Below are 27400 nucleotides of genomic sequence, written 5' to 3' on the forward strand. Positions count from 1 at the left end.
AGATGGATTAAAACTCTAAAGAATTGGGAAAAAAACTATTACAACATACAAAAATATGTTTTTTTTCCCCCCTTGGTGGGAGGAAGGACCTTTTATAAATAAGATTTTTCTTTTAAAAGTCAAAAACCAAAAAGAAATTTGATAATGTCAAATTTAAAAACTTTTATACGACTAAGGACACCATAAAAACTCAAATAAAACACAAATTAGAAGAAATACTTATAATGTTTCCAAATACTTGCAAAGATAACACATAAAGAATTGATATACAGAACATAAAGAACCAATAAAAATCTATAAGCAAATACAAACAATAAAAATGGGCAAAGAATTATGAACAGAAAAGGAAATGTGCCATACATAAAATATTAACATAAGAGTGTTCAACCTAACTAATAACCAGAAAAATGTGTTCTGGTAACCAAAATACTCTAAAAATTAGACAGTGTGGTAATATAATACAGATGGTTCATTTCTATTACACTTAAGTATGGGAAATGCATACTTTTAGACACTACCATGAGAATATAAATCATTTGGGCTACATTTACTATTGTGATCCAGAACTTCCAATTAGGATTTGTCCTAGAGAAACATTTGTGCATGAGCTCAAGGATCCCTGTACAAGGATGGTCATTACGGTATAGTTAACGTAAAAGAAAAGAAAAGAAACAATATGTGAATGGCTAAATAATCTATGATGCATCCATACTGTGAAACACTATGAGAAATTAAAAAGAATGATGTAGATCTGTATTTACTGACATGGGATTATCTCTGGTTTGCAGAGAGAAAAAATCTCAAATTGCTTAATACTATGTATCAAATGATTCCATACATTAAATAATACCATATGTTTTCAATGGGTACATGTATAATTGTGTAAATGCATAACAAAACGTGTGGAAGGAGACACACCAAAGTGGTAACAGTGGTTTCTTCTAGGAAAGAAAGTTGGATTGGGAGTTAGAGGTCAAAGGAGACTGGACCTTATCTACAATGTTTTCATATATGTTGTAGTGCTCAACAGTCACTTGTAGCTGCCCAATCTTTTGAACACCCATCCTATACATATATTTTTTCATTCTATATTTTTATAGTGAGTCTGTACTGTGAATCTCATCTACCTAATGTACATTCTAAACAACTTGCTTTCCCAGCCTCTAAGAATGGCCCTGGAGTATGCAGGTTATTTGTACCCCACAAAAATGTTCACCAAGAGAACCCCACAATTGAGGATATTCTTGAAAATCAGGTAGATAGAATGACTAACTCTGTGGATGTCAGTCAGGTTTTCTCCAGTCACCCCAGTGCTTGCTCAATAGCTTCATAATGAAGTTATCATGGGGGCGGTGCAGAAGTTATGTATGGACTCAGTAATGTGAACTTTCCCTCATCAAATTTCTCCTGGCTATTGTTGCATCTGAATTTGTCAGCAGAAGTGACCAACCCTAATCTCTTAATAGGGTGACATATCCCTGGGTGTACTAGTCAGCCACCTGGTGGAAAGCTGATTGGATTCCTTCCATCATAAAAGAGATGATTTATCCTCATAAGACTAGACACTTCTTCAAGATTTCAATTTCTTTCCACTTCTCACCATGTTTCTTTACTTTTGACTAAGGAATATTACTTTTGACCAAGGAACTCAATTTATCTCAAAAGAAATAAGACGATGTTTGGATGAATTCAAAGGATATATCATATTTATAGAATGTTATATTTTGCCTTATTTACAGAGTTTTAGAATGGCCTACTGAAGATTCACTTATGGCTGAGTGTTGTCCTAAAGTGTGTGGCACATGCTCTGAACCAGTGGCCAATAGTTTCCCCCACAGTCAGAATGAACAGTCTAAAAACCAAAGGGTGGCAGTGGGAGGGGTGCCTCTCACTTTTATACTGACTGCTATACCTCAGAAAATTTTACTTCCTCTACAGCCACCTTCAGATTTTCTGGTTTACAGGTCAAGGGAGAAATGCTTCCATCAGGGGCAAAACAATGGTTTCACTGCATTGGAAGCTGAACTGATGAAGTGGTAATTTGGGGCTCATGATGACTCAGGATAAAACAGGCAAGAAAGGATTATGCCTAGTAGGCTGGGATGACTGATCCTGCATATGAAGGGCAAGAGGACTGCTGCTACACAGAGATGGGGGAAAGGAGTATTTCTGGAACGTGAGGATCTTTTGGACAACTAGTTTTGTCTCCAGTGGCATAAAGTTAATGGAATAGTGTAGCAGCCTTACATAGGCAGAACCACCTTAGATCTCTCAGGAACAAATTTTTGGGTTGTCCTACCAAGTAATGAGTTCCTGTCATTTTAAGATTGGCTGAGAGCAAGGAAACTTGGAATGGGTAGTGGAGGAAAGAAATTATAACTCCAATGATAGCCTCATGACCAGCTGCAAAAATAAGGATTGTAGTAGCTTCCCATATTTTCTTCCCATATTTAAGTGTCTTGCATACTTTTATACATATTAACTACTTTTCTTTCTTTTTTTTTTTCTTTCCCTTTTCCTCATTATTTCATATAGGGAGTGTTGGTGATGGTTAACTTTATCGAAGTGCCTAAGTACAGACTATCAGGATGAGATTACAACTGAATCAGAGAGGAGTGAACACTTGGAGCAGGATGCAGGAACTAATGAGGTTTGGGTCTCCCCTTTTGGGGAGATGAGTGCATTTTCCTTTGTGTGAAAAATCGTTGCATTTTCTTACATTGAACCAGCAGTTCTCAAATTTTGGTACATGTTAGAATTACCTGAGGGATCTTGTTAAAATGCAGTAAAAATTTGAAATGCAGTAAAAAAACTTGTTAAAATTTCAGTAAATCTGGGGCAGAGGCCAAGATTTTGCACTCACCATTTCCTAGGTGATGCTAATGCTGCTGGTCTATGGACCACGTATTGAATAGAAAAACATGGTATTGTTGCTGTTGTTTAGGGTGCCAGTTGACTGGCACTCAAGGAGCGATGCTGTTCCACGAGCAGTACGGTGATGGTGTGGCACCACAGAACCCCCACGGAAAATCCCCCCCCCCAGAGGCAGTGGCAGGGTATGGTTGTGAGAGAGTGTAAGCTTTCATATGAACTAGATGAGAGTGGACCATCAGAGAGCTGGAGAATATTCTTATTTTGTTTAAAAGGTACAAAAGTATAGCATCTATCCTGTGAATCACTGTGTAGTATATGTGTTGAAACAACATGCTGTACCCCACAAATATGTACAAGTAAATGTTAAAAAGAAAAAGAAAAAGAAAAGAAAAGGCTCTTTTCAGTGAGAAAGAAAAATATTGTAATAGAAGTTATTCCTTGTTAGGAAACAAGATAAAACCTATTTTGTAGTTTGCCAAGTTATTCTAAATATATTTTTAAGAGATAAATTGCTAAAATAATAACTTTTAACATAGAAGGGTGTGAAGAGAACAGAACACATTAACCTACACTTCTGAGTAAGAAATGACTGGCATCCTAGGTGGAACAAATACTCTCTCTCAGTGTCAGGGCTGCATTCACTAAGAGACAAAACAAAACTCTGATTTCTTTTTCTTTCTTTCCTTTTTTTTTTTGAAGCAAGATCACCACTTTATGTCTCATGCTTTTCCTTTGGCTGAAAAACTTCAAATTCAATAGAAGTAATTTTTTCAGAAAGAATTTAGTGTTATTAATTAGAACTCTCTTAACAGAGGGAGCCTGCCGTCTCCTTTTCTCACCACTTTCTGCAACAACTTAAAAAAAAAGCAGTATTTAGGGCCGAGCCCGTGGTGCACTCGGAAGAGTGCGGCGCTGGGAGCGCGGCGACGCTCCCGCCGCGGGTTCGGATCCTATATAGGAATGGCCGGTGCACTCCCTGGCTGAATGCTGGTCATGACAAAGACAAAAAAAAAAAAAAAGCAGTATTTGGCTAAGGGATCTACCCTTACCCTCTGCAAAATCAAGATTTAATGGACCTGCAACGTGACAACGCGCAGAAAGTCTCCTAAGCCATGACTGCCAGAAATGACTTGCAACGGAACTGGACGGACAAACTGATTGGGATGATGGACCACTCACTATGCCGCTCTGTCTGTCACTTACCCAGCTTCCCTGCTTCTCAAAACAAATTCACATATGACTCGACCCACGGTTTCTGGGCTCTGGTCCGGTAGTCAGTTTTGATAAATAGATTAGGCATTACGGTATTTATGCTTCTATGCTATCAAGCAATACAAAACACAACCACAACAATCATTACTGGCCTTCAAAAGCTTTTATAACAAGCTTCCCTGATGGTGTCCACAGCTTTACAAATGCTAGTTCTTTTCTTAATGGGGGGATAGGGTGGGAGTTGGGGGACAAGTAATAGGGATGCAAGGAAAGAGGGTTGTGTGGAAAAACACTGATTTAAAAAATCTGCTATAGTTAGTAACATTAAATAGGAATAAAACTTTGTAATTATAGACATGTGTGACAATAATATCCATATGACCACAGAGCCAAGACACCCATGAGCTAATCTAATCAGTGCTCTTGTGTGGCACTCCATACCCATGGCAGGGAAAAAGAAAAGTTGAGAATCAGATAATGACTTCAGGGTCCTTTCCGTTCCCTTCCAATCCCCCAAATAGATTTCCATCCACTGCTATCTATACAGACCTTAGCCATGCCCAGACCTGGGCAGAGCGTGGCCATGCCTCTGCTTTCCTCCCCCTAAAGGAGTGTCAGGGAAAACAGAATTGCACTTGACCAGTTAGTGGCAACAATACGAGGATACTGGTGTCCCTTGGTCAGAGGAGGTTTCTGTAGCCACAGGCGAAGGTCAAATAAAAAGTAAGCAGGTCCAGGAGCTTCCAAAACAGAAAGCCCCTGGACCCTGGAGGTGAATTGTAGGAAAACTAGCACCAGGTGGTTTAAAAGGAAAAGAAAAAGGAATTGCTGTAGATTTCAAACATCCACTCCCATGGGAGGACTAGAACTTGAAGTTCAGTGACCATGGCTAGCAGTGGGCATTCTCAAAGGGCAAAGGGTCAAGGACTTAAATAAGGAGTTAGGTGAGACACCGTTTCAGACACAACCACCACTCACAACAAAAAAGCTACTTGCAATCTGTCTTAGCACTGGGGTGCCGAATGTAAATGTAGATATACAAACGTATATTTTACTTTTTGTTACCCAGCAAGGAACTACAGCTAAGGCTATCCTGGGGCCTGCCAGCCTTCGTCTGAACTCTGGCTGTTATTGCTCTTCCTGAGGCCTTTCCACATGTAGCCCACAAAGGTTGGGCTGATGGGTAGGTAGCTGAAGCATCTGCATTTTTTTAAGAAAGTTCATGCAAAATGCAAACTGCAGTATTCCATGCCATTGAATGACTGTTCCCTTTGCCCACGCCCTTCTTCCCTTTCCTGATTCCTCTTTCCTCCAGAGGACCCAGGATACAAAACTCTCATTTCAAACTAGATTTACTTTAAGAACCTAGTCTTTGGCTTTCTTTTTACACACTAGAATTTTGTGCAAATATTTTAGAATATTGTGCATTTTTTAAAATACAAATTTTGGGAGACATTAGCTGTAAAATTTGTAAAAAGCTATACTCCCAGTCTTTAGAACAATGCTTTCTATACCTGAATTACTGAATTACATAAATGAATAAATGCATGAATAAAATGAACACATTAAAAGAACCTGGGTTTTGCAGTCAAATAAACCTGGACTCAAATCCCTGTACCACAACTTTATAATTGTCTGATCCAAGGAAAGGTACTGAATTTCTTGAGTCTCTGTTTATTCATTGTAAAATCAGGATGGCAAGATCCATATTACAAAGATATTATGACTCTATATCATGTTAGAAGGTAAGTTGAATGAGAGTAGGCACATAAAAAAAAATCCACTGAATGAATGAATGAACTTGAGGTCTTCACTATGTGTGCTGATGTCTGAATCTTTGCAATTGCCCTTTGACTGCTAGGTGTTTTCATTTGCTTTTTATTGTTTAGTGAGGCTTCAATAAGGTTGTCAGCTGCACATGTCCCTACTGTCAATGTTTCTCTCTCTAGCTGTGGCTTGTCTTTCCTAATTTATTTATTTTGCCTAAGTTAGAACAAAAAACTAGTTAAGAAGATTGTCAGTAAGCCAGGTAACCAGGATTGTCAGATAAAGCAAGGGTAAGCAGGCTCTGTGCCAAGGTTCTATGAATTCTGCTTTGAATAAATTTCATAATCTTTGGTAAGTTTGTATTTAATGTGACATTTAATTTCATGCTCAGGTCCTTTTTGGCTTTCTCTTCAGTTTTAACCTTCTTTTGAATAGAGTTGCTGAAAGAGTGATTTTAAGATTTATAAATTATTATTGATATTTTAATACTTGAAAACAAAGCCCTGCAAATTCTAATGACTATAATTAAAGACTGATGAACAAATTACAAATCAAAAGTTCCAAAAACCAAGAACATCTGTACAAATTAGGCCAGCTCTTTGCTCAAGCAAAAACATTTTAAATGTAGTATCACTCTCTGAGGAACAGTCCCATTTAGTTTTAGATAAGAGATGATAAGGGAGGGAATTAAATTCTCAAAATATCGGATCACAACATTTTAACATCTCTAAGGAGAGCAAAAACATTCATAAACATAGGCCTTTTACACAATTAGACATTGTATAATTAGTTTTTCCATCTGTGTCTTTTAATAAAAAGTAAAAGAAATAGGTTTCGAGGCAGAATTAAGTTAACAAAGGACTCAGAAGAAAATAAAGAAAATTTCATAATAAGGACCTTTATGTGAATGGCAGAAAGCACAATTACCTTGGCCAGGTTTCTCCACCAAATCCATAATGCTGATGTCCTTTGCCCATGACACGAGGAGGTTCGCATTTTGGTCTGTGTTCCTCAGGGAGTGAAATCGGCATCATTCCACCATATTCCCTTTCAGCGCCCCATGGAAGCCTACATTGTCGGAGTGACTCCCTTAACTCCTGATATCTTTAAAAAAAAAAAAAAAAGCCTTCTGAAATAGCTTTAGCAACAACTAAAATTCCTATCACTTCATAAGTATTTTTAGACACATTTCCACAACACAGAATTCTTATTATGATAGACACTGGTTATTTACACACCATGGGACTGCTAAAGGAATGAGGTTAAATTCCTGAGGGCCTAAAGGTTACCTTTTTTTTCAACAGTTATCTGTTTCTTTTTTTAAACAGCTTTATTGACATGACATACAATTCTATATAATTCACATGACATACAATTCACCCATTTAAAATGTATAATTCAAAGGCTTTTAGTTTATTCACGGATATGTGCAAACATCACCACAATCAATTTCATAACATTTTCATCATCTCAAAAAGAAACCCTGTAGCCTTGAGCCATCACCCCCCTCACTCCCCACCCTCACCCCAGCCAGCCCTAAGCAACCACTAACCTATTTTCTGTCTCTGTAGATTTGCTTATTCATATAAACAAAATTGTAGAATATGTGTCACTTCATGATGGGCTTCTTTCACTTAGCATGATGTTTTCAAAGTTAATCCATGTTGCAGCACGTGTCAGTACTTCATTCCTTTTAATGGCTGCATAACATTCCACCATGTGGGTATATGACATATTGTTTATCCATTCATCAGTGGATGGATATTTGGGTTATTTCGTCCTCTTGGCTCTTATGAATAATGCCACTATGAATATTCATGCTGAAGTTTTTGTTTGAATTCTTTTGGGAATATACTTAGAAGTAGAACTGCTGAGTCATATGGTAATTCTATGTTTAATTAATTGAGGAACTGCCAAACTTTTCTACAGCAGCTGCTCCATTTTACATTCCCACTGGCATTGTATGAGGGTTCCAATTTCTCCATTCTTGCAAACACTTGTTATTTTCTGTTTTTAACAGAGACTCTGCAAGTATGGGTGCTGGTAGGAGCTCAAGCAACTTCAGACTGATCAAATTGCTCTGCAATGGGAGAGACTTGTTTGCTGTTTGCTCTTGAAACAGGAAGGAGAGGAAAGGGGAGTAAAGGAAGATGGAGAAGAGAGGAGACAGCAGGATGGTTAGGATGCTGGGGACTGCATGAGAGACCCCTGGTGATGCCTGGGTTAAAGACCTTTTAAGAATACAGATGTTATGGCTAAAAACAGCTTTTAAGTCATATGTAGTATGGCATGATGTGACTCTTCCTCCTGACCCCCAACAGTTTGGTGAAGTTTACCAGGCTTACAAATGCTCTGTGTGGATGAGATCTTTGGAGGAAACTGAGGAATGACTAAGTTTTGCATCTAGGTTAACAGAAGCATAAGTGGAACCAGGAACCCAAAGATGGAAGTGATAATTAGACTTCAAAGAGTCACCCCAATCCTCATCCTGGGAATTTGGATAAATTTGGGGGAACTCCATGAAGCATGGAGTAAAGATTTGAGTGACACTTACCTAGATCTGATGAGCTGAGAAAACAGAGTTGAATTTGGACTATATTAGTAGAGCTAATATAGAATTCAGGAATTTGGGGCACAGTAGAGAGAACCACAGTGAGAGGTGAAGCATCAGAAGAAAACAATGACATTATCTTGTGGGGTGTTACAGACCCTTTGTACTAGTCCATGGGCCTAGTCCATGACAGCAGTGGGCAGCCAATAGGCAGCCAGTCAGAAATGTGGAAAAGGAGCTCAGAAAGAAGGGTATGGGCTGTGGAGCTACTTTTTTCTTTGTACTAGTACAGTGCTTGGCTTAACGTAATCACTGTTATACCTGCTGAATAGAATGAAGAAGTAACATTCTGGAATGTCTTATAAGTGAAATGCATTATCTCATGAAATCACTAGATGAAGGGTTGGCAAACTATGGCCCATGGACCAAATCCAACCCATTGCCTATTTTTATAAATAAAATCTTACTGGAACGCAGCCACACCATTTATGTATGTCTATAGACTATGGCTGCTTTCGCCCTGTAATGGCAGAATTGAGTAGTTGTGACAGCAATTGTCAAGCCTAAAATATTTACTGTCCGGCTCTTTACAGACAGAGTTTGCTAACCCTTGTACTAGATAGTCAAGGAGAATCTTGGTGACCATTGATTTTGGGTGCCATAGCAGGGAAACTGGCATTCAGCTCTCAGACCTCTAAGGCCCCCACCAGCTCTCTGACTATGATCAACAGACACAGTTGGGGGACATGACAAGTGGAAAATATTTAAACACATTTGATTAATGACAACCTGAGTTTTAATATCTAGGTTTGTAAAAGTTACATTTAAATCATAAACGAGTCAATTTCTCAACATCTGACCCCCGTATATTACATTGTCCCAGGAAGATGAGCCAGTAGAAAATGTTAATCAGTCATCTGGGCTGGCATCCACCTAAAGCTGGTAAGTTGCAGGAAACCATTTAAAATAAAAGGCAATGCATAAATAAGTCATATTTTTCTTTTATTTCAGAATCTCAGGGCATCCCCCCACCCCCGCCACCCCTTAGCTTTAATACTTACAGCACTGTATAGAGGAACCAATTAAAATAAAAATCAAAGTTTTAGGATGAAATAATTTTAAAGTTTAAATAAAACACATCTCCATAACAAAGAGAATAATAATTAAATTATTGGTGCTGAAATCTGTAGCCATAGAAAATTGTTTACTTGTTTTTGAGAAAGAAACATTCCCTAAGGATGAACCAACATATAGTTTTGAAGTCACTGTACAGAATTTTGAGTATCAAATCCCAAATTTGGGAGGCTGAATTTAGCCAGTAATTACTGGAAGGCATGATTAAAGGAAATCTTGGAACAAACATAATTCTCATTTTTTAGTAGGCAGAAAACTAATATTAAAAAAAAAAGTTCAAGAATCAGCAATGAAGTGAACCAAAACAAAATGGAAACCTATAATGAAATCCTAAGCAACTCTCAAGGCACTTCCTTAATTGATGACTTTGCCTAATGAGTAAGAGAACTTGCTAGAGATAAGTCAGCTGATTAAAAAAAAAGGGGGGATAGGAATTTGTGATGATTCTTAATAGCTGTCCCTACCACTGTTAAATTATCAGTGGAAGAAATACAAAAGAATACCGCAGGCTTATTTACTTACTATTTTTAAAGGAGATCAAGTAAAATTATATAAAATAGTGGTTACTATAATTGTTCTAAAGTATACAAGTGAATAAAGTAATTGAAGTATAAAGATTACCTTGCTTTTGGTCAGTGGGTAAGCCAGAACCATAATCCTAGTTTTCTTACTGTTTTCAGGGCTTTCTGTTAGCCCAGTAGATCTCAAAAATAGCTGAAAAACATCTTAAAAAATGCAGATTCCCTTGCCCCACCTCAGACCTAATGAGACAGAATATCTATAGATTGATCCTGGGGAATCTGTATTTTTAGGAAGCTTCTCAGGTCATTTTGATGTACACTGTCTGCAGATCAGTCTTGGGTAACAATGGAGCTAGACTGCATTGCCTATTATGGAAAGACACAAAAGTAGTCTGATGTGAGGAATAATTTCACATCACTGTTAAAATTGCCAAGGTAGTTCAAAACACATCATGACATTTAAAAAGGGCATCCCTCTAAGTACATGTATGTTTAGAACATTAAGCTGCTGAAAGTTAACATACAGTAGCACTCATGTTCATCCTTACTATTATGAAGGGTAATCCCTAAAAACCAGAAGCTTTTTGTTTTGTATTACTCTTGGTTTGTTTTGCTTTTGAGATACCTTGTGGTTTGAGTTGGGAGCCACAGATCCTAAACCTGGTCTGAAGAAAGCTTCAGCAACAATAGAGCAAAGATACCACCATTTTCCTGATGATTTTCCAGAGCAGTGTAGAAGAATAAGATTGGGAGAAAAGAGAATCTTCTGTAAGCTGTCTGGCTGCTTTTTAGGAGGGAGTTAAGAGGAGGGGTTCTGAAAACACATGATCATTCTGGCTTTCTCAATCTGGGGACTGTGAAAGGAAATCATTCACATGAAACAAAAGGGAAGGCAAGTTTTAATTATTAGGAGCCAGAAACACGGTTGTGCCTAGATATTACAACAGCTCCTTGTAGTTTATAGGTAGCCAACCATATGTTGTGTTTAATTTTACAGTCAGTTAATGAAAAGCAATATTTTCTCAAAGGTACTTCTCTTAACTTTCATGCTAGTAAGGGGTTTTGGGGCCAATCACTAATTAACCATAAGACCAATTAGGTAGAAGGGATCAATACTTCAGTGAGAAGCCTTTGACAAGTACCTTTTGAGGGCACAGTGAATTCAATCAGATATGGTAGCTCTAAATTCTTACTCAACTTCTTTTTGGCCAAATATAAAACCTCACATTACTGCTTTTGAGCCAGGGACAACTGCCCATCCCCAGATCACACATGACCTGCTAAGGATTTCCTCCGAATCCAGGGAAGCTCTGCCCATCCCCAGATCACACATGACCTGCTAAGGGTTTCCTCTGACTCCAGGGAAGCTCTGCCTGATCTGATGGCCCTTGGAGCTGAACAGGCCCTCTTGAGAATCAGGTTAACAGTAGAGGAGGAGGGACAGAAAGGACTGACTCAGAAGTGGAAGTAACCTGAGCCCTTTTCACCCCAAATATAAAAATATTCTTTTTCATTAAGTGAAAATAGAAGTTTACAAACAAATATGTTGAATATGATCTTTACATTTAAAAAAACGGAGAGGACGCATGTTGAGATGTTAACACAGTGATTATTATTTCTGGATAAGGGAAGTACAGAAGATTTCTTCCTTGTGCTTTAATATCATAATTTTTCCATTGGAAAAATTGAGAATTTGTTTTCTTTATGGATTTCTATGGTTCATAATTATTTATAAGGAATATGTGTTAGTTTTATAATTAAGGAAAAAAACCCTTCATTTTTTAATATAAAGAGCATGTTTATAAACTGGAAAAGATCCATGGAAGTCTTACAAAGATGATGAAAGCCTGGATGCAAGAAGAAACAGGAGCAGAGTCTGCAAAAACCAGCATTTAGTCTGGCAAAGGGAACTCTTAGGCCAAAAGAATCTTCAAATCCTTGAAGGGCTGCTAACATGGGGATGATGAATTATTATTTTATATAGCACCAGAAGGAAGAACCAGAATCAGCAGGTAGAAATCACAAGAAGAACAAATGTTCTCATTAGAAAGAAAATTATCTAATAATCAGGAGGATTCAAAAATGGAATGGATTTGTATGGTAGTGATGTCCCATTTTGGAAGTGTTTAAACTGAGGTTAAGTGACTTCCTGTCTGATTTCCTAACGAAGTATTCTTAAATGAGAGATTTGACTAAGTGAAATTAAAAAAACACAAAACAACCACATAAGCTATTTTTCACTGCCAATGTGTTTTGCAATTTTTTTTCTCAAAATGATTCCAGTAAATACAATACAGAAAAAACTGGCACTAACATCTTGGCAAATTACTTGTCTGTACCTATTATTTCATATGTAAAATGGGGATAATAATTACTTATCTCATAAGCTTGTCATGAGGATTAAAAAAATTCCTACATATAAAGCAATTGGTATAGTTATTAAAATTGCATCCAACTCCACATGTTAGATGTAATTTTAATCATAATGTATAAATAATGTGTTACAGGAAATTTGGTAAGGCAAAAATTTAGACGGCAACCATAAGCAACATTCTTGGAGTATTTCTGAGCAAATGGTATTAAGGGATGATAGGGAACAATCACAATACTCTTTATCAAGTAAAAAAATCTTTGATTGAAACAGATTAATTTCCGAATGAAGGCACTGACCATTCGGAGTTTTAGAATGTAGTAGATGAATTTGATGTCTGCCTTTTTGTAGTACACAGCAACTTACTTCTCACTGAATTCTTAAAAGATGTACACACTTCCCATTTAGTTAACTGTCATGTTTTGCCTTCCCCATGATGTGAGCCAGAATGATAAATGTTTTTTCTCACATACAAAAACACATTAATGTATTCAAACCCGTTTTAGTTTTTGTCTTACCTGTCCCCTGAGGCAGTTGGGCGAGTAGCTGTTTGTAGTGGAGTGTGCAATTCGTTAGAGTAAAAGGTGTTTGACAGAATGTCAGCTCCTTCAAGCTCCCTGCAACAGTAGGGCCTGCCGTGAATTACCTCCATGCTTCTTGGCTAACAAGGCAGTCTGCAAAAGAAAAGGAGGACACATTCGTTTGGGGGGTCGACCGACTTGGCCAGTATCACACCGACCCTCCTTCAGGGCAGGCAGAAAGCACATTTCCTGCTTTTAAATTGTTCAACCCAACCTGCACAGAAATCAGGGCTTCCTTCCTCATCGTAAGCCCGTCTGTGGATTCTCTAATGTCAAATCAGTAATAAACAGCAACTGAATTAAGTTCTTTGAAAATGAATTTCAACTGAAACAAATCCACGAAGTGGAAGATGTTTTCAAACAGAGTGTGAACACTACGTGGTCGACACAAGTTCGCTACTTCGCGATCATGGACAGAAATTCAATTTTTGATTCAAATTAAATCATAACTATTCAAGGAAACTTAGCTGATTTTTACCCCCGTGGTCTTTCTAAAAGTCAAGGAGACTCGTCATCCAACAGAATCAAGGGCAGTCCTCCTAAGGGCGTCGGGGATTCTGGACAAGAATCCCTTTGCAGAGAGGTGGAGACTCGGGGTGCAGCGGTTCCCGACTGCGCAGGAATCCACCCCACCCTCGGACTCAGGGGGAAAGCCAGGAGGCCCCGTGGCTAGGACCGCAGGACCACGAGCTCAGGTCGAGCGTCCCGGGCCATCCTCACCCTGCGAACGGTGCCTCCGGGGTTCGACGCACCTGGGACATCAGCCTGGGAGCGCCACGGAGGCGCGCCGCCCCTTCCACTCCCGCGGGGCGTGGAATTTCGCCGTGGTCCGCACCCGCGGCCCCGGGGAGCTTGTGGGCAGGTGCGGGTGAAGCAGGGAGAGGGAGCGCCGGCAGGCCGGGGTGGGGTTGAGGGCGCCTGTGACGGTGACTGTGACCGTGGCACTAGGTAATGCATCCTCGAGGGGCGGTGGGCTTCCGGGTGGAGGGCGTGGAGCGGCGGGTGGCTCCTAGAGATCCCGGAGGAAGCCAGCCGAGGAGCTCCGGACTGGCAAAAATTAGAAGCGGCACCGGAAATGAGGAGAGAGTCCGCGGCACCGGAAATGAGGAGAGAGTCCGCGGCACCGGAAGTGAGGAGAGAGTCCGCGACGCCCGGCAGCGAGTGAAATGGGCTCTTCCGCCACTCGGCGCCTGGCCCCGCCCTCCCGCAGCTGGCCCCGCCCCTGAAGGGCCCCGCCCCCTCCCCAGGCGCCCTCTGGCGGCGGCTGGGGCGGCATCATTTTCTCCTAAGGAGCTGCCGGGTCTAACCAGGTCCCTGAGAACTAGGGGAGTGAAGAAGGGAAGATCATGGTGAGGCGGGAGCGTCCGACCTGTCCTCCCCTACGCCTTACCTCGCGGGAATGGAGGATAGTGCGGCCAGATCAAGGTTGGGGTCCAAAGGATCTTGCAAGCGAAGCCCACGGATAACGCCTTATCAGAGCTTCTGCACTTCCCTGGTGGGTACGAACGTGGCAAACGGGCCAGACGGCCTGCAGATGCAGTCCTTTACCTGTCCCTAAGGACTTAGCCCTACCTAGATTACCTCAGTTCCCCCTGCCCCAAATGAATGTGAACTACATTTCTGCACCTAGAGGGTCATGTGTTTTGGTGATGGCTGAGAATAGGGTCTTCTTCTCCACCCGCCCTCCCCCACCCAAGAAACAGGATGTGAGAAGGTTATGTTTTGGAAGTGAGAGATTGGAACTGAGCCTGCAGAGGAAAGTGGGAGCGAGAGCCGCCAGCTCTGAGAAGGGCGGAGTCTTGATGCCTTTGCCTTCTCTGCCTACAACTTTTTATTAACCACCCAGTGGGTATTCATTTTGTGCTGTGCCTTCCAGGTATGTTAGCTGACGAGGGAGGGAAAAGGTGCACTGGAGTAGACAAAGTGGTGATTTTGTAGTCTTGGTCTATTTCGTAGTCCGGGCACCTCTCCCAACCCGCCGTAATTGCCACCTTCTAAACCTGGAAGAGTAGATCCTGCTGGAGACAGGGTTGTGAATGAGATTAAATTGGCTTTTATCTTTGACACCGTTGACATCCATCTTTTTTTCAGTTTCTGGTAGATGTTCATCCTAATCTTTTGCCCCTTTTGCTGCTTCTGTGTTCAGGATCTCCCATTGAATTCCTTGTCAGCCCAGCCCATTTCATGTCTCCAGCCTTCCAGTACTTTCCATACCTCACCTTTCCACATGCTCGACTTTAGTTCCATTTTCTCATGGCTTGTTCCTTGCTGGGAGGTAATATTAGATTTAATCAGAGGCATCTGGTGAAGATGCACCACCAGCCATGTGTACATGGATAGTGGTCGCACGGGAAGTTATGGCAACCCCAGATTGAATGACCAGGATATGTGGTGATAGCACCCAGGTTCTAGTAGGTTTGAACATTTGTTTTAGGTAAAATGAGTGTAAAGGGTGGGAAAACGTAATTATTTTTATCCTTGTCATTTTCGAAATAAATACAGGCAAGAAAAATTGTAACATCTTTGTAAAACAATTGTTCTCTTTGGAAATGCTTTTCCATGTGAAAGTTCTCAGGGATATCAGGATTGGGTCTATTTGTTTAACCAACACTGTTTATTCTGAGCTTTTGTGATTTAACCACTCCTCCTCAGCCAGCAGGTGATACATATGTGACCCAACGACACAAAGTAGCCTCCCACCCAGGGATGCTCAAGGTGAAAGACTTCTTACAGGTATTACGGCCAGCGGGATCGGTAGCCTCAGACTGTCGTCTTTCTACTTCTGACATGATCTCTTTTTCACCACCTCATTTCGATCCTTCAAGAAGGAAGATGAAATTTGGGAATGAAATGCATAGAATACTGTGTCTGGTTGACAAAAGTTACAAATCTCAGCTAGAACTTTCATCTTCACATAAAGAGTATGCAGGCGGTATATCATAATGTAAAGCATGAATTATAGTCTATAAATTTCCTTTTAAATCTGTTATAGAGGGCCGGCCCGTGGCTCACTCGGGAGAGTGTGGTGCTGAGAACACCAAGGCCCCGGGTTCGGATCCCATATACGGATGGCCGGTTCGCTCACTGGCTGAGCGTGGTGCTCACAACACCAAGTCAAGGGTTAAGATCCCCTTACCGGTCATCTTTTAAAAAAAAAAAAAAAATCTGTTATAGAGACATCTAACAAAGTGGTATTTGGAAATGAATTAAATAAGTTTTTATGGGACTGAGTACAATATGAATGTTTTTTAAATGAAAACATTTGGGGATTGAGACCTTGCCTGAAGATGTGTCAGGAGCCGTCTTTCAGTAGTGACTTTAAAATATGCATTTTTTAAAAACTGAAAAACTTAAAACCTCATTGGTTTCAGTATGTACATCTTCTTACTAGGATGACAATTTAAAAAAAATATATATATAAATATATATTTTTGCCTTGAGTAGCTAAGGAAGTATGTGGTCATTTAGAAATGAACACTGAAATGACACAGATGCATACATTTATAAAATGTGCTTATTTGGAAAATAGTATCTAGTTGCCTAGGATGTGTCAGGGATTGATTGTCCCAGAACCTACAGACTATGGGGACGTGAAGCAGTGAACAGTTGTAATCCAGTGAGGTAAGTGCTCAATTGGCACTTGATTTAGGAGCCCATATGTACCTCACCAAGACTCTTTCCATTGTGACAGGAGAAAAAGGCATAAGGATGGGTGGGGTTGCAGGTTAATTTCTAAACTGGGTGAGGAGGTTGACACAGGAAGTTGAGAAAGGTAAAACAGGTGAAATTATTTGCTGAGAATGAGGAGAGAGATGGTGGAAGGTGGGAGTAGTGGAGAAGGCTTGAAATCTTTGCTTCTGGGAAGCGGAATGCTTTTAGTAGAAAGGAATAACTACTATTTACAGAGAGTGCTGCCCTTTGCACTCGCCATACTTCACTGAGCCTGACGGCCAGGTAGGTAGGGGAATGTGCTGTAACGTGGAAGAGGAGCTGGCTACTTGGGGCTCTTAGGTGCACTTAACCAACAGGCAAAGAGTACAGAAGTTTACTGTACTGGCTGGAATCATTGATCTCAGTTGCTAAGGAGAAATGGGTTGCTGCTATACAGTAGGGGCGGGGAGGATTCCTGGAATTCTATGTGATTTGGGGGGGCACCTTTTTGTATGTGTTCATAATGAAAGTTAATGGAAACTATAGCAGCTAATAAAGGCACCATCACTGAGGATTCAGTTTCTTTCAGGAATAAAAGTTACTCTTCAGGTAAAAATCCTTTACCTAGTGCTGTCTGAGAGCAAAGAACATGGGATAGATGGTAGAATAAGGAAGTTATAAATATCAATTCCAGCTTCTGGAATTATAGATGTGAGGACTGTAGTAATGCCGTGTGTCTTCTTCCTAGCTTCCGGTGTCAGCTAGACTCCAAAGATGTCCCTGGTGAACCGCACCTCCCACTGTTTATGCTCAAGCATCGTCCCCTCCCACATTGCATGGGCTGGTTTGTGACTTGCTAACCGCTTGAATGCAGTGGAAGTGACACTCTGCCACTTTTAGACCTAGCCTTTAAGAGGACCTGAAGCTTCTGCTTTCTCTCTCTTGGAACACTTGCTTTTGGGAGCTTGAGCCACCGTGAACTAGGTGTACTACCTTGCTGGAGAGACCCTGTGGAAAGACTGCAGAGAGAGGGAGAGAGGCCCTGTTGTCAGAGTGTCCCAGTCATCTGAAGAGACTCCAGCACCAACTGCCATCTAACTGCAACTTCATAAGGGACCCCAAGTGAGACCAGCAGAGGAACTGCCTAGATGATCTCAATCAACCTACCAAAGAGATGGTTGTTTTTTTAAAACCAGCAAGTTCTGGGGTGATTTATTACACAGCAATAAATAACTAAAATACTTGTTATATGTTTGTGTAGATTACATAATTTGTTCACTCTCACCTTTCCTCTATTTTTATATCAGGATGGTTGTTGGTGGTTAACTTTACAATTTAGTATATAGGGTACAGAATAATTTGGTGAAATTGTAACTAAACTAGAAAAGGAAACAACATCGCCCAGAAATAGATATGGTGACTACTAGGACCTTCCGAGGAGAGGATGATAGGATCCTCATTTTTCATGAAAAACGATGGCATCTTTTTAGGTGGAAGCATGATATATTATTGTTGCATTGATGTTTAAATGTGGTAGAAAAGTGTTAATGGATATCGAGTAGCCAAAGGAGTGGACTGTGCTGGTAATTTACCTACTGTGTTGCCTTCGCTTCCAAGCCCACCCTTCTGCAATTCTTGGGCAGAGATTCTGTAAATGATATTTCTCAGACTCTTGCCAGCTGACTTTCCATGAGATTCTGCCAAGAGGAGGCAAAATGGGAGCGTGTGGAACATGGGAGGAGGGGAGAAGGGATTTCCTTGCTGTTTTCAGCTCCTCTCCAGCAATTGTAGTTAGCTCTAGCTCCAGCCTCCAGCTCCTTTTGGCAGTCCCTTGCACCAACCTTGCTGTGGCACCACCAGCAGCCAGGTTACATCCCGACAGTAGGAGTACCAGTTGTGCCTCTCCATCTGCTGGGCCTTCTCCCTGGATCATTTGTGTATTTACTGGGTCATATCCCCTTTTTGATGTTCAAGCACTGGCTATATCGTGTTCCCTCTTCAGAGGTCAAAGAAGTAGCTGTGAGAAGCTTCTTGCCCCCATGGGTCCTGGTACCAACCCACATGGGGAATCCTCCTCCAAGCTCTTAGGTTCTGGAAACACCACCTCTTTCTTTCTGACCCTTCTGTCCTAGGGCTAGGAGTTTCTTTTTGAGGTTACGAATGTCTGGGTTACTTTGCATTTTCTTTTTGCTTCTTTAAATCATGTGTAACCAATTCCCTATTAAATTATTTGTGCTTGGGGAGATGTTGGTCAAAGGACACAGAAATTTCAGTTAGACAGGAATAAGTTAAAGAGATTTATTGTTACATCGTGGTGACTACAGTTAATGATATGTATTTGAAAATTGCTGAGTATATTTTAAGTGTTCTCACCAAAGAAAATAGTAAGTATGTGACATAATGTATATGTTAAATAGCTTGATTTAGCCATTCTACAATGTATACATATATGAAAACATCATGTTGTAAAACATAGACTCGTTGAGCATCTAGCATGTAGCAGACAATGTGCTAGGTAACTGGCTGATGTTATCTCATTTAATCCTCACAATAACCCTATGGGGGTGTCATTATCCCCATTTCACAAATGAGGAAATTGAGACTCAAGATCATGCAGTTCTTTTAACTGCAGGAGTCTTGTGGAAACAAGAAGCACTGAAACCTTGAAGCCTTGAAGCCACTGTATACACAGAGAACATGTAAGAGAGCAGGCCAGCTGCTAAGTAGAGGGTAAGCTTGTTATTTTAATGAATGGCCACAAGTCATCACCTGTAATATACAGTTATTTTCCTGTTTTATAGTGAAGTATATTCATATTTGGTCATAGTGTTTCCTAATCAGGAAATGTGGGCAGGGGGAGATCTAAAATCAGGAGGGGAATGGTGAGATATAGGTGAATTATGGATGAGTATTTTGTTTTGCAACTAAGAAAACCATTGATAAATGGGTGGGTAAGGGAAGGAGTTCCACTCAAATCAATCACATACAGGGCTCTATTATCTCAATAGAGTTTCCTGTTCTTGCTCTCTTATGCATGCACCAAAAAACCCTCTGTGTTAGAACTTCTTAGTACAGTTTTTGTTTTCCTTACTGGAAGCTGACTGGCCCATATTTTTCATTTGCATCTGATGACCTATAGATAAGTAGGTATACATACCCAGGTAATTCAGTGAAATATAGAAAAGTTGCTGGACAGTTGAACTTGTGAACCATGGATTTGCAGTGCACCAATCTGAACAGCTATGTGGGGCTCAGTAGTGAAAAAGTTGACAACTCAGGCTATTGGATTGATTTAAATCTGGAGTTTTGCTGGGCAAGTGAGGTATTAAATTGGTTGACAAAGATCACGTGGTTGTGGGATCTAGGTTTGATAGGGGTTAATAATATTAATAACAACAAAAATTAGCGTTCATTGGGTGCATACTTGATGCCAGGCACGGTGTGAATTACTTTGCATATTTAAAAAGTTTTTCTGGATCACATAGCTTGGAAGTTGTGGTATTGAGATTTAAAACCCAAGAAGTCTAATTCCAAAGCTTATTTTATTAATCACAAGGAAGGAAGAAGTGAGGAGGAGCCTCAATAGGTATAGGCAAAAGGGTCAAGAGATGAACAGTCTCTATTACTTACAGCCAGGCTTGGAAAACTTTTTTCAGTAAAGGGCCAGATAGTAAAATTTAAGGCTCTGGAGGCCATATGGTCTCTGTCCCACTTACTCAACTTTGCTGTTGTAGTATGAAAACACCAATAGACAATAAGAAATGAATAGATGTGACTATGTTCCAATAAAAGATTATTTACATAAACAGGCAGCAGGCTGGATTTGGCCCATGGGCATGGCCTGCTAACCCCTGATAGAGAGCAGTGAGGTACAGTGAGAGTAATTGTGAGAAAACTCAGTGGGTGTAGGTTTGTGATCAGAGTTTGGGATATTTGAATTCGAGATATCGATGGTAGAGCAGTTCTGGGTGATGACAAAGTCTAGCGTTGGGTCTAAGAGCGAATGAACGAAGAGTGAATGAAGAGGAGTGAAAGTGAATGTCAATGGAGTTAAGAAATAGCTCATAGGGTTCTTAGTGAGGATTTAGTCCAACAGTAATAATATAACAAAAAGAATGAGTCTGGTGGATTTAGTTTAAAATCCCAACTCTATGATTTACTAGCTGGTCACCTTGGACAAGTTATTTTACTTCTTTGAGTCTCATGTCACTCATCAGTAAATTGAAAACTTACTGGAAAAACACGAAAAGATGTTCAACACAAATTGTCATTAGGGAAATGCAGATCAAAAGCACAATGAGATATCTCTTCACATGCACCAGGATGGCTGCAATAAAAACAAAACAAAACAAAACAAAAACCCAGGAAATAACAAATGGTGAGGATGTGGAGAAATTGGAAACCTCAGGCATTCCTGGCAGGAGTGTGAAATGGTTCAGTGGCTGTGGAAAACAGTTTGGCATTTCCTAAAAGAAAACTCACATAGAATTGCAAATCCATTTCTAGGTGTATACCTGAGAACTGAAAACACGTATTCAAACAGAGACGTGTACACGAATGTTCATAGCAGCATTATTCATAAGCACCAGAAGGTGGTAACTACATATATCCACCAGCAGATAAATGAAAAGTGGTATATACATATGATGGAATATTATTTAGCCTTAAAAAGAACGAAGTTCTGATACATGCTACCACATGGATGAACCCTGAAAACATTTTGCTGAATGAAATAAGCCAGACACAAAAGGACAAATACTGTATGATTCCACTTACATGAGGTACTTAAAATAGTCAAATTCAGAGACAGAAAATAGAACAGTGATTGGCAGGGGTGGGGGTGGGGGAATGAAGAGTAACTGCTTAGTGGCTATGGGGTTTCCCTTCGGGGTGATAAAAATGTTTTGGAACTAGATAGGGATGACGGTTGCACAACATCGTGAATGTACTGAATGCCACTGAACTGTTCATCTTAAGAGAGTTCATTTTCTCTTTATGTGAATTTTACCTCAATTAGAAAAAAACTGGGTGGTGTGAGGTTTAAGTGAGATACTGTGTGTAAAGTATCTAGCACAGTAGCAATTCGATAAATATAATCTCCCTCACCACTGGTAGAGTGGCCATTGTAGATCACCGGGCAGCAGTGTAGAGGAGGAGAAGTTGACTGTTGATCGAGATCTCTCAGGGCCTGCCCTGGGGATCGGGGGTCATTGGTAGGGGTCACAAAGATGAGCCGGAACAGATGGAGCTCCCCTGCCACAGTCTGGATTCAGCCAGAGGAGCTCTGCCTCATCTGTCCACTCTACCAGGCATTCAAGTAAGAGTTCAGTTGAAGGAAGGCTTCCGAGGCTTGAAAAAGTATGACAATCTCTGTTTTGATAGCCTCTGTTGTAACATTCTAGTGTCCTACCACTCCACCTCTCCTGAACTTACATATAAGGTAAGTTCATCTTCCAGAACTGCCAAGAACTTGACCAAAGCTCCCTAAGTAATCAAGTTTCCTTTTCCCCCTAACTTATATATGAACCTGAAATGGTTAAATAACAAAGTCTCCAGGAGGCAGCAAGATACACTCCTACCTGCCAGATGGTGGCCTGATCCTTTCACCAGACAGAATTAACCGCAGACTAGTGCTGCTCAAACTATCATTGGTGAAGAACTGGTTTTTTAAAAAAGTTTCTATCTGTTGTGAATTAATACTTTTGAAAAATATAATAAACTGATTATGAGCTTGGAATTGTGGCAATGTCAAATTGTTATCAAAATTTCCAAACACTTCAGTTCGATTTCTTTATTTATCTTGTTATAGACCTGTAATTATTATGGGTCATTGATCACAATTTGAATAGCAGTGCTGTAAGAATAGGGTTTTTGAGCTATGGAAGAAATTCTTTTGAAAATACTGACTTGGATGATTTTTCTGCCTCCCTAAAGCTAGAGTAGTCTGTAAAATTCTTCTCAGAATAACAATAGTGTTGCACATGCATATATATACATATGTATACATAAAAAAGCAGATGGTTTTAAGCTGTTGTGGACAGCCAGTATTTCAGGTTTGTGTAAATTCATGTGATAGCAAATGATGACAACCGTGGCTAGAATTAAGACTGTGAAGTGCCAGGCAGTTGGTGTCTGTTCTTTCAAGACTGATTGTTTTCAGATTGAGAGACAGAAAACTCTATTAACCTCTAGGGCACTTCAGTGTATTCATCGAAGAATATGTCATCTGTCTCACAAATTGCATACATCTGTCTCACAAATTGCATACTTAACCATTATTCTGGCTGAAAAGAGAAGTTTCTGTGTGGAGTCAGGATAGGCAAGTTCATGCTGCTATAACATACAACCCTAAATGAGTCCTAAAATCCCAGTGGTTTGTTTGTCTTTATGCTCCCTAAACCAACACAGCAAGGAGCCTCTGCACATTGTCATTCAGGGGCCCAGGTTTGTGGGGAATCTACTATCTCATAACTCTGCCATCTTATCATCGGGCTTTAGGGTTTGCATCAGCAGAAGAAGAGAGCATGACTAATTAAGCACCAGTTCTTAATTTCTTCTAGTCATAAGTAATTCACATCAATTTCTTCATAATTCAATAGCCAAAGGAAATTCCAGGGCCATGCCAAAAATCGACAGTCTGAGAAGTGTAATGTTCCTGTGTGCCTGGGAAGAGAAGGACCTGGAAATGCTAGTGAGTTCTGGAATTGTCAATCAGTGTTCTTCTACTGCTTTGCCTACCTCTAAGTTTTACCCTCATTTTATCATTTTCTTATACAGCCTCCAGGGAGATTTTTGTAATATGCAAATTTGACATGAACTTTGGTTGAAATCCACCATGGATCCTTGCTATGCACAGGATGAAAGCTGAATTATTAACTTAAAAAATTCCTTCAGAATTTGATCTGTCTTTATTAAACCTGTCCCATAGGCAGCCTACCTCCCTTTTGATACTGAACTACTTACAATGTCCTCACTTAGCCTTTTTCTTGTCTCCATATTTTTCTACCTGCTATTCCCTCACATCAAGTTTCATTTTGGGGGGTAAATCTTATATATCAGTCAGGGTTCAATAAGGAGACAGAAACCACACCCATTATTCGAACAGGACAAACCTAATATAAAGGATTATTAACTAGGAGAAAGTGCTTAACTACTAAAACGGGGGAAAAGAGGACTTAAGGTGCTATAATCTCTAGGCTGAGGGAGAGTGGACAATAAAGAAACCAGGGACTAGAGGAGCCCCTGCCACAACTGATGCTGATGCAAACATCTTGAAAGACAGTGTGGCCATCCTAGGTATACACATGGTTCTGAGGGAAAAGAAACTTGCCCGAGGTACAGTGGCACTGGTCTCTAGAAGTGGTCCATTGTTGTTGGAGAATGGAGTGGACCAGAACTGGTCCATAGAGGTCGCCTGACTTTGCTGGAGGGTGTGGTTGGATGTGGCCGCTGGTGGGGACAGAGTGGCCTGAGGGCACAGCTGGAACTCTGCTATGTGGCTGCTGAGCTCCCATGCTGAACAGTGATAGTAATAATAACAATAACAGTAATATTAGAGAACTTGAAATGGAGTGTCTTCCCGTCATCTTTGCCTTGCAGGGTCACACCATTGCTCTCTATTGATGAAACATAACAAAGGAGAGATGTTTGCAAGATCCAGCTCCAATATCACAATGCAGGGCAAAAAGAGTGGACTTGGAGCTGAGAGCCAATAAATTGATAACTCACACATCATAATAATAGTGATAATTTATTTAACATATACTGTGTGCCAGGTGCTGTGATATAATTATATGTCTGTGTTTGTGTGCGGGTGTATGTAATTTTAAATTCTATAACAGCTCTGAGAGGTAGATATTATGACCATTTGAAATATGAAAGAAATAGTCCAGGTGTGTCTGGGCATCAAAGCTATGCTCTTGTCCTCTCTGCTATCCTGATTTTCCTTTCTTCCCTATGTAAAGTTAAATGTTCCCTCTTGTCTTCCCTCTTAGTGACACACGCATGCTTCTATATTATCACACTTATACTGCAGTACCTATTGGTTTATATGTCTACCTCCCACAGTAATATAGCCATACTTGGAAAGCAGGAACTGTGTTTTTCTATTCATTTTGGGTTTCAAATACCCACCTTTAGTGCTTGGTACCTAATAGACACTTAAATGTACACCAAAAGAATAATTGGTTAGATGTTTTATCCTTGATACCAATGCCAATGAGGTAAGTAATTCTGGAAACACATATGAAAATGCTCTGTAAATCTGTTCAATTGGGTTGAATATTTGCCATTGGATGGAGCTTGTCAGGTCTGGTTGAGTCTTGGGAATAGGGGATGCTATTTTATATGATTTGGTTTACTTATATATTAATATTATAACATGTTGGAAAATTCTATCAATTTAAAATGTCTTTGATATGTTTTTGTGTTTAAGAAAGCTTTGATTCCCCAAATCTCTTGGCCCACGGTATAATAGCACCATTTGGTTCACCCTCATGGATAAATTCTATTCTTGGCCATTCTACCAAATTTCCTTTAGGTTCACATTCTACCTCTATCAGTTTTTCAAGTAAAAACGTCTGGAGTCATTCATGGCACCTCTCTTTTTCTCGTATTCCTTGTTCAGTTTATAGCATATTCTGTCAGTTGTACCTTCAAAATACACTCAGAATCTGGCCATTTTGCACAACTTCTGCACCTACTAACCTGATCCAACTTCCCATTATCTATTCTCTGAATTATTTAAAAAGTCTCCCAACTAGTTTCCCTGATTCCTATCTTGCCAATTACAGCCTGTATACACTCAGAAACCACAGTGATACTTGTAGATCTATAATCCTGCTCTTCGTCGTCTACCTCATCTGTTCTTTATTCCTTTATGCCCACTTTGCTGTCCTTTGTATTAATAAATATTGTATTATTCAGTTTATCTCCTCCATAAACCTACCTTTTAGTGTCATTCTTTTAGTGGTTACCCAATAAATTACAATATAAATTCTCACTTTATTACAGTTTATTTAAATTAGTAATCAGTACTTTTACTTTATTCTAAACAACAAAAGAACGTTATAAAAATTTACTTCCACTTGCCCTGACCCCCACCTTGTTTGCTATTGTTGTCATTGATTTGACTCCTACATGTGTTATAAACCTCACAAGACATTGCTATTATTGTTGCTTTTCATGATCAATACACTTTTATATTTATCCATATACTTACCTTTTCTGGTGTTGTGTTTCTTCATGTTCCCATCTAGGAACATTTTCTTTTAGCCTGAAGTATTACTTGTAGTGTAGGTGCATTGGTGAAGAGTTCTTTAAGCCTCTGTTTGTCTGAGAATGTATTTACTGCGCCTTCATTTTTTAAAGATATTTGCACTGTTGAGGTTGACAGTGTGTTTCCACACATTAAGGTGTTGTTTCATTGTTTTCTGGCTTCCACTGTTTCTCTTGAGAAGTCAGCTGTAATTCTTATTTTTTCCCTGAGGATAATATGTAATTTTTAACTCTAGCTACTTTTAAGACTTTCTCGATAACTTTGTTTTTTTTTTCTGCTTTGACTATTATGTGTGTAGATATATGTCTTCTTTTATTTATGTTTATTTTTATAAATTTTTCATCTCTGCTTTAGTTTCAATAGTTTCTATTAACCTACTTGAAGTTCATTAATCCTGTCTTCTGCTGGGTCCAGTCTGCTGTTAAACTCATCCAAAGGGTTTTTAATTCTATAGTTCATATTTTGCATTTTATCATTTGATTATTTTTTATAGATTTTAATTACATTTTGAAAAATGCTGTATTTTTAATTTTATTAAATTTAATTTTGTTTCAATCTTTTAGATTTAGTTTTCTACTTCTGGCTTCTTTCAATTGCTTCTCTTTTTCTTTAGTTTTCTGCAGTTTTTTCCTCCCCAGAAGTTTGAATATGATATGCCCAAGTGGAGACTTATTTGGTACTTATGGTTCTGCTTGGTGATCTCTAGACTTGCTGAATCTGTAGTGTGATGTCTGTCATGTCATTAATTTGGAAAATTCTTGACTATAATTATTTCAGATATTTCTTCTGTTCCATTCTTTCTTCTTCTTCTGGTATTCAATTATGCATGTTATACCTTTTGAAATTGTCTCACAGTGTTTGGGTGTTTTGTTCTTTTTTTTCTTTGCATTTCAGTTTGGGAAGTTTTCATTGAGCTGTCTTCAAATTCACCAATTCTTTTCTCACCCATGTGTAATCTTTTAATGGGCCCATCAAAGGCATTCTTCATTTCTGTTAACAGTGTTTTTTATTGCAGCATTTCCTTTTGATTCTTTCTTAGAGTTTCCATCTCTCTGTTTACATTATGTTACACCTCTGTTTACATCTGCTTTGCATGTTATCTACTTTTTCCATTAGAGTCCTTAGCATATTAATCATAGTTATTTAAAATTATCTGTATGATAATTCCAGAATATGTGCATATCTGAGTCTGGTTCTGATGTTTGCTTTGTCTTTTCAAACTGTGCATAGTAGTCCATTTCTCTTGTGTATAACAGAAATACCTGAAACTGGGCAATTTGTAAAGAAACAATATTTATTGCTTACAATTTCAGAAGCTGGGAAGTCCAAAGTCCAGGGAACACATCTGGTGAGGACCTTGTTCTTTGTGGTGGCCTTGAAGGAATCTCAGTTTTAGCCTGGGAGAACCCCTGCTCCATTCTCCTCCTTTCAGACATTCCGAATCCTCTAAAAAATACTGTC

At 39.6% G+C, this 27400-nt stretch overlaps 1 protein-coding gene across 4 annotated transcripts in view; it reads right to left on the bottom strand.

Annotated features, from left to right (window-relative positions):
- The window catches only part of SPMIP4 (sperm microtubule inner protein 4), a 33318-nt gene extending 19271 nt beyond the window's left edge, over positions 1-14047 (bottom strand). For all 4 annotated transcript variants that reach the window (XM_063100565.1, XM_063100564.1, XM_063100566.1 and 1 more), the window contains exons 1-3: positions 13764-14047; positions 12949-13104; positions 6781-6957 (exon numbers count right to left, since the gene is read on the bottom strand). In XM_063100565.1, the coding sequence (XP_062956635.1) occupies positions 6781-6957; positions 12949-13082 (311 nt within the window). In that variant the 5' untranslated portion in view covers positions 13083-13104; positions 13764-14047. The remainder of the gene's footprint in view (positions 1-6780; positions 6958-12948; positions 13105-13763) is intronic.
- Positions 14048-27400: the final 13353 nt, after the last annotated feature.

This window comes from Cynocephalus volans, chromosome 6 (assembly GCF_027409185.1).
Source record: "Cynocephalus volans isolate mCynVol1 chromosome 6, mCynVol1.pri, whole genome shotgun sequence".
Taxonomy (NCBI): Eukaryota; Metazoa; Chordata; class Mammalia; order Dermoptera; family Cynocephalidae; genus Cynocephalus; species Cynocephalus volans.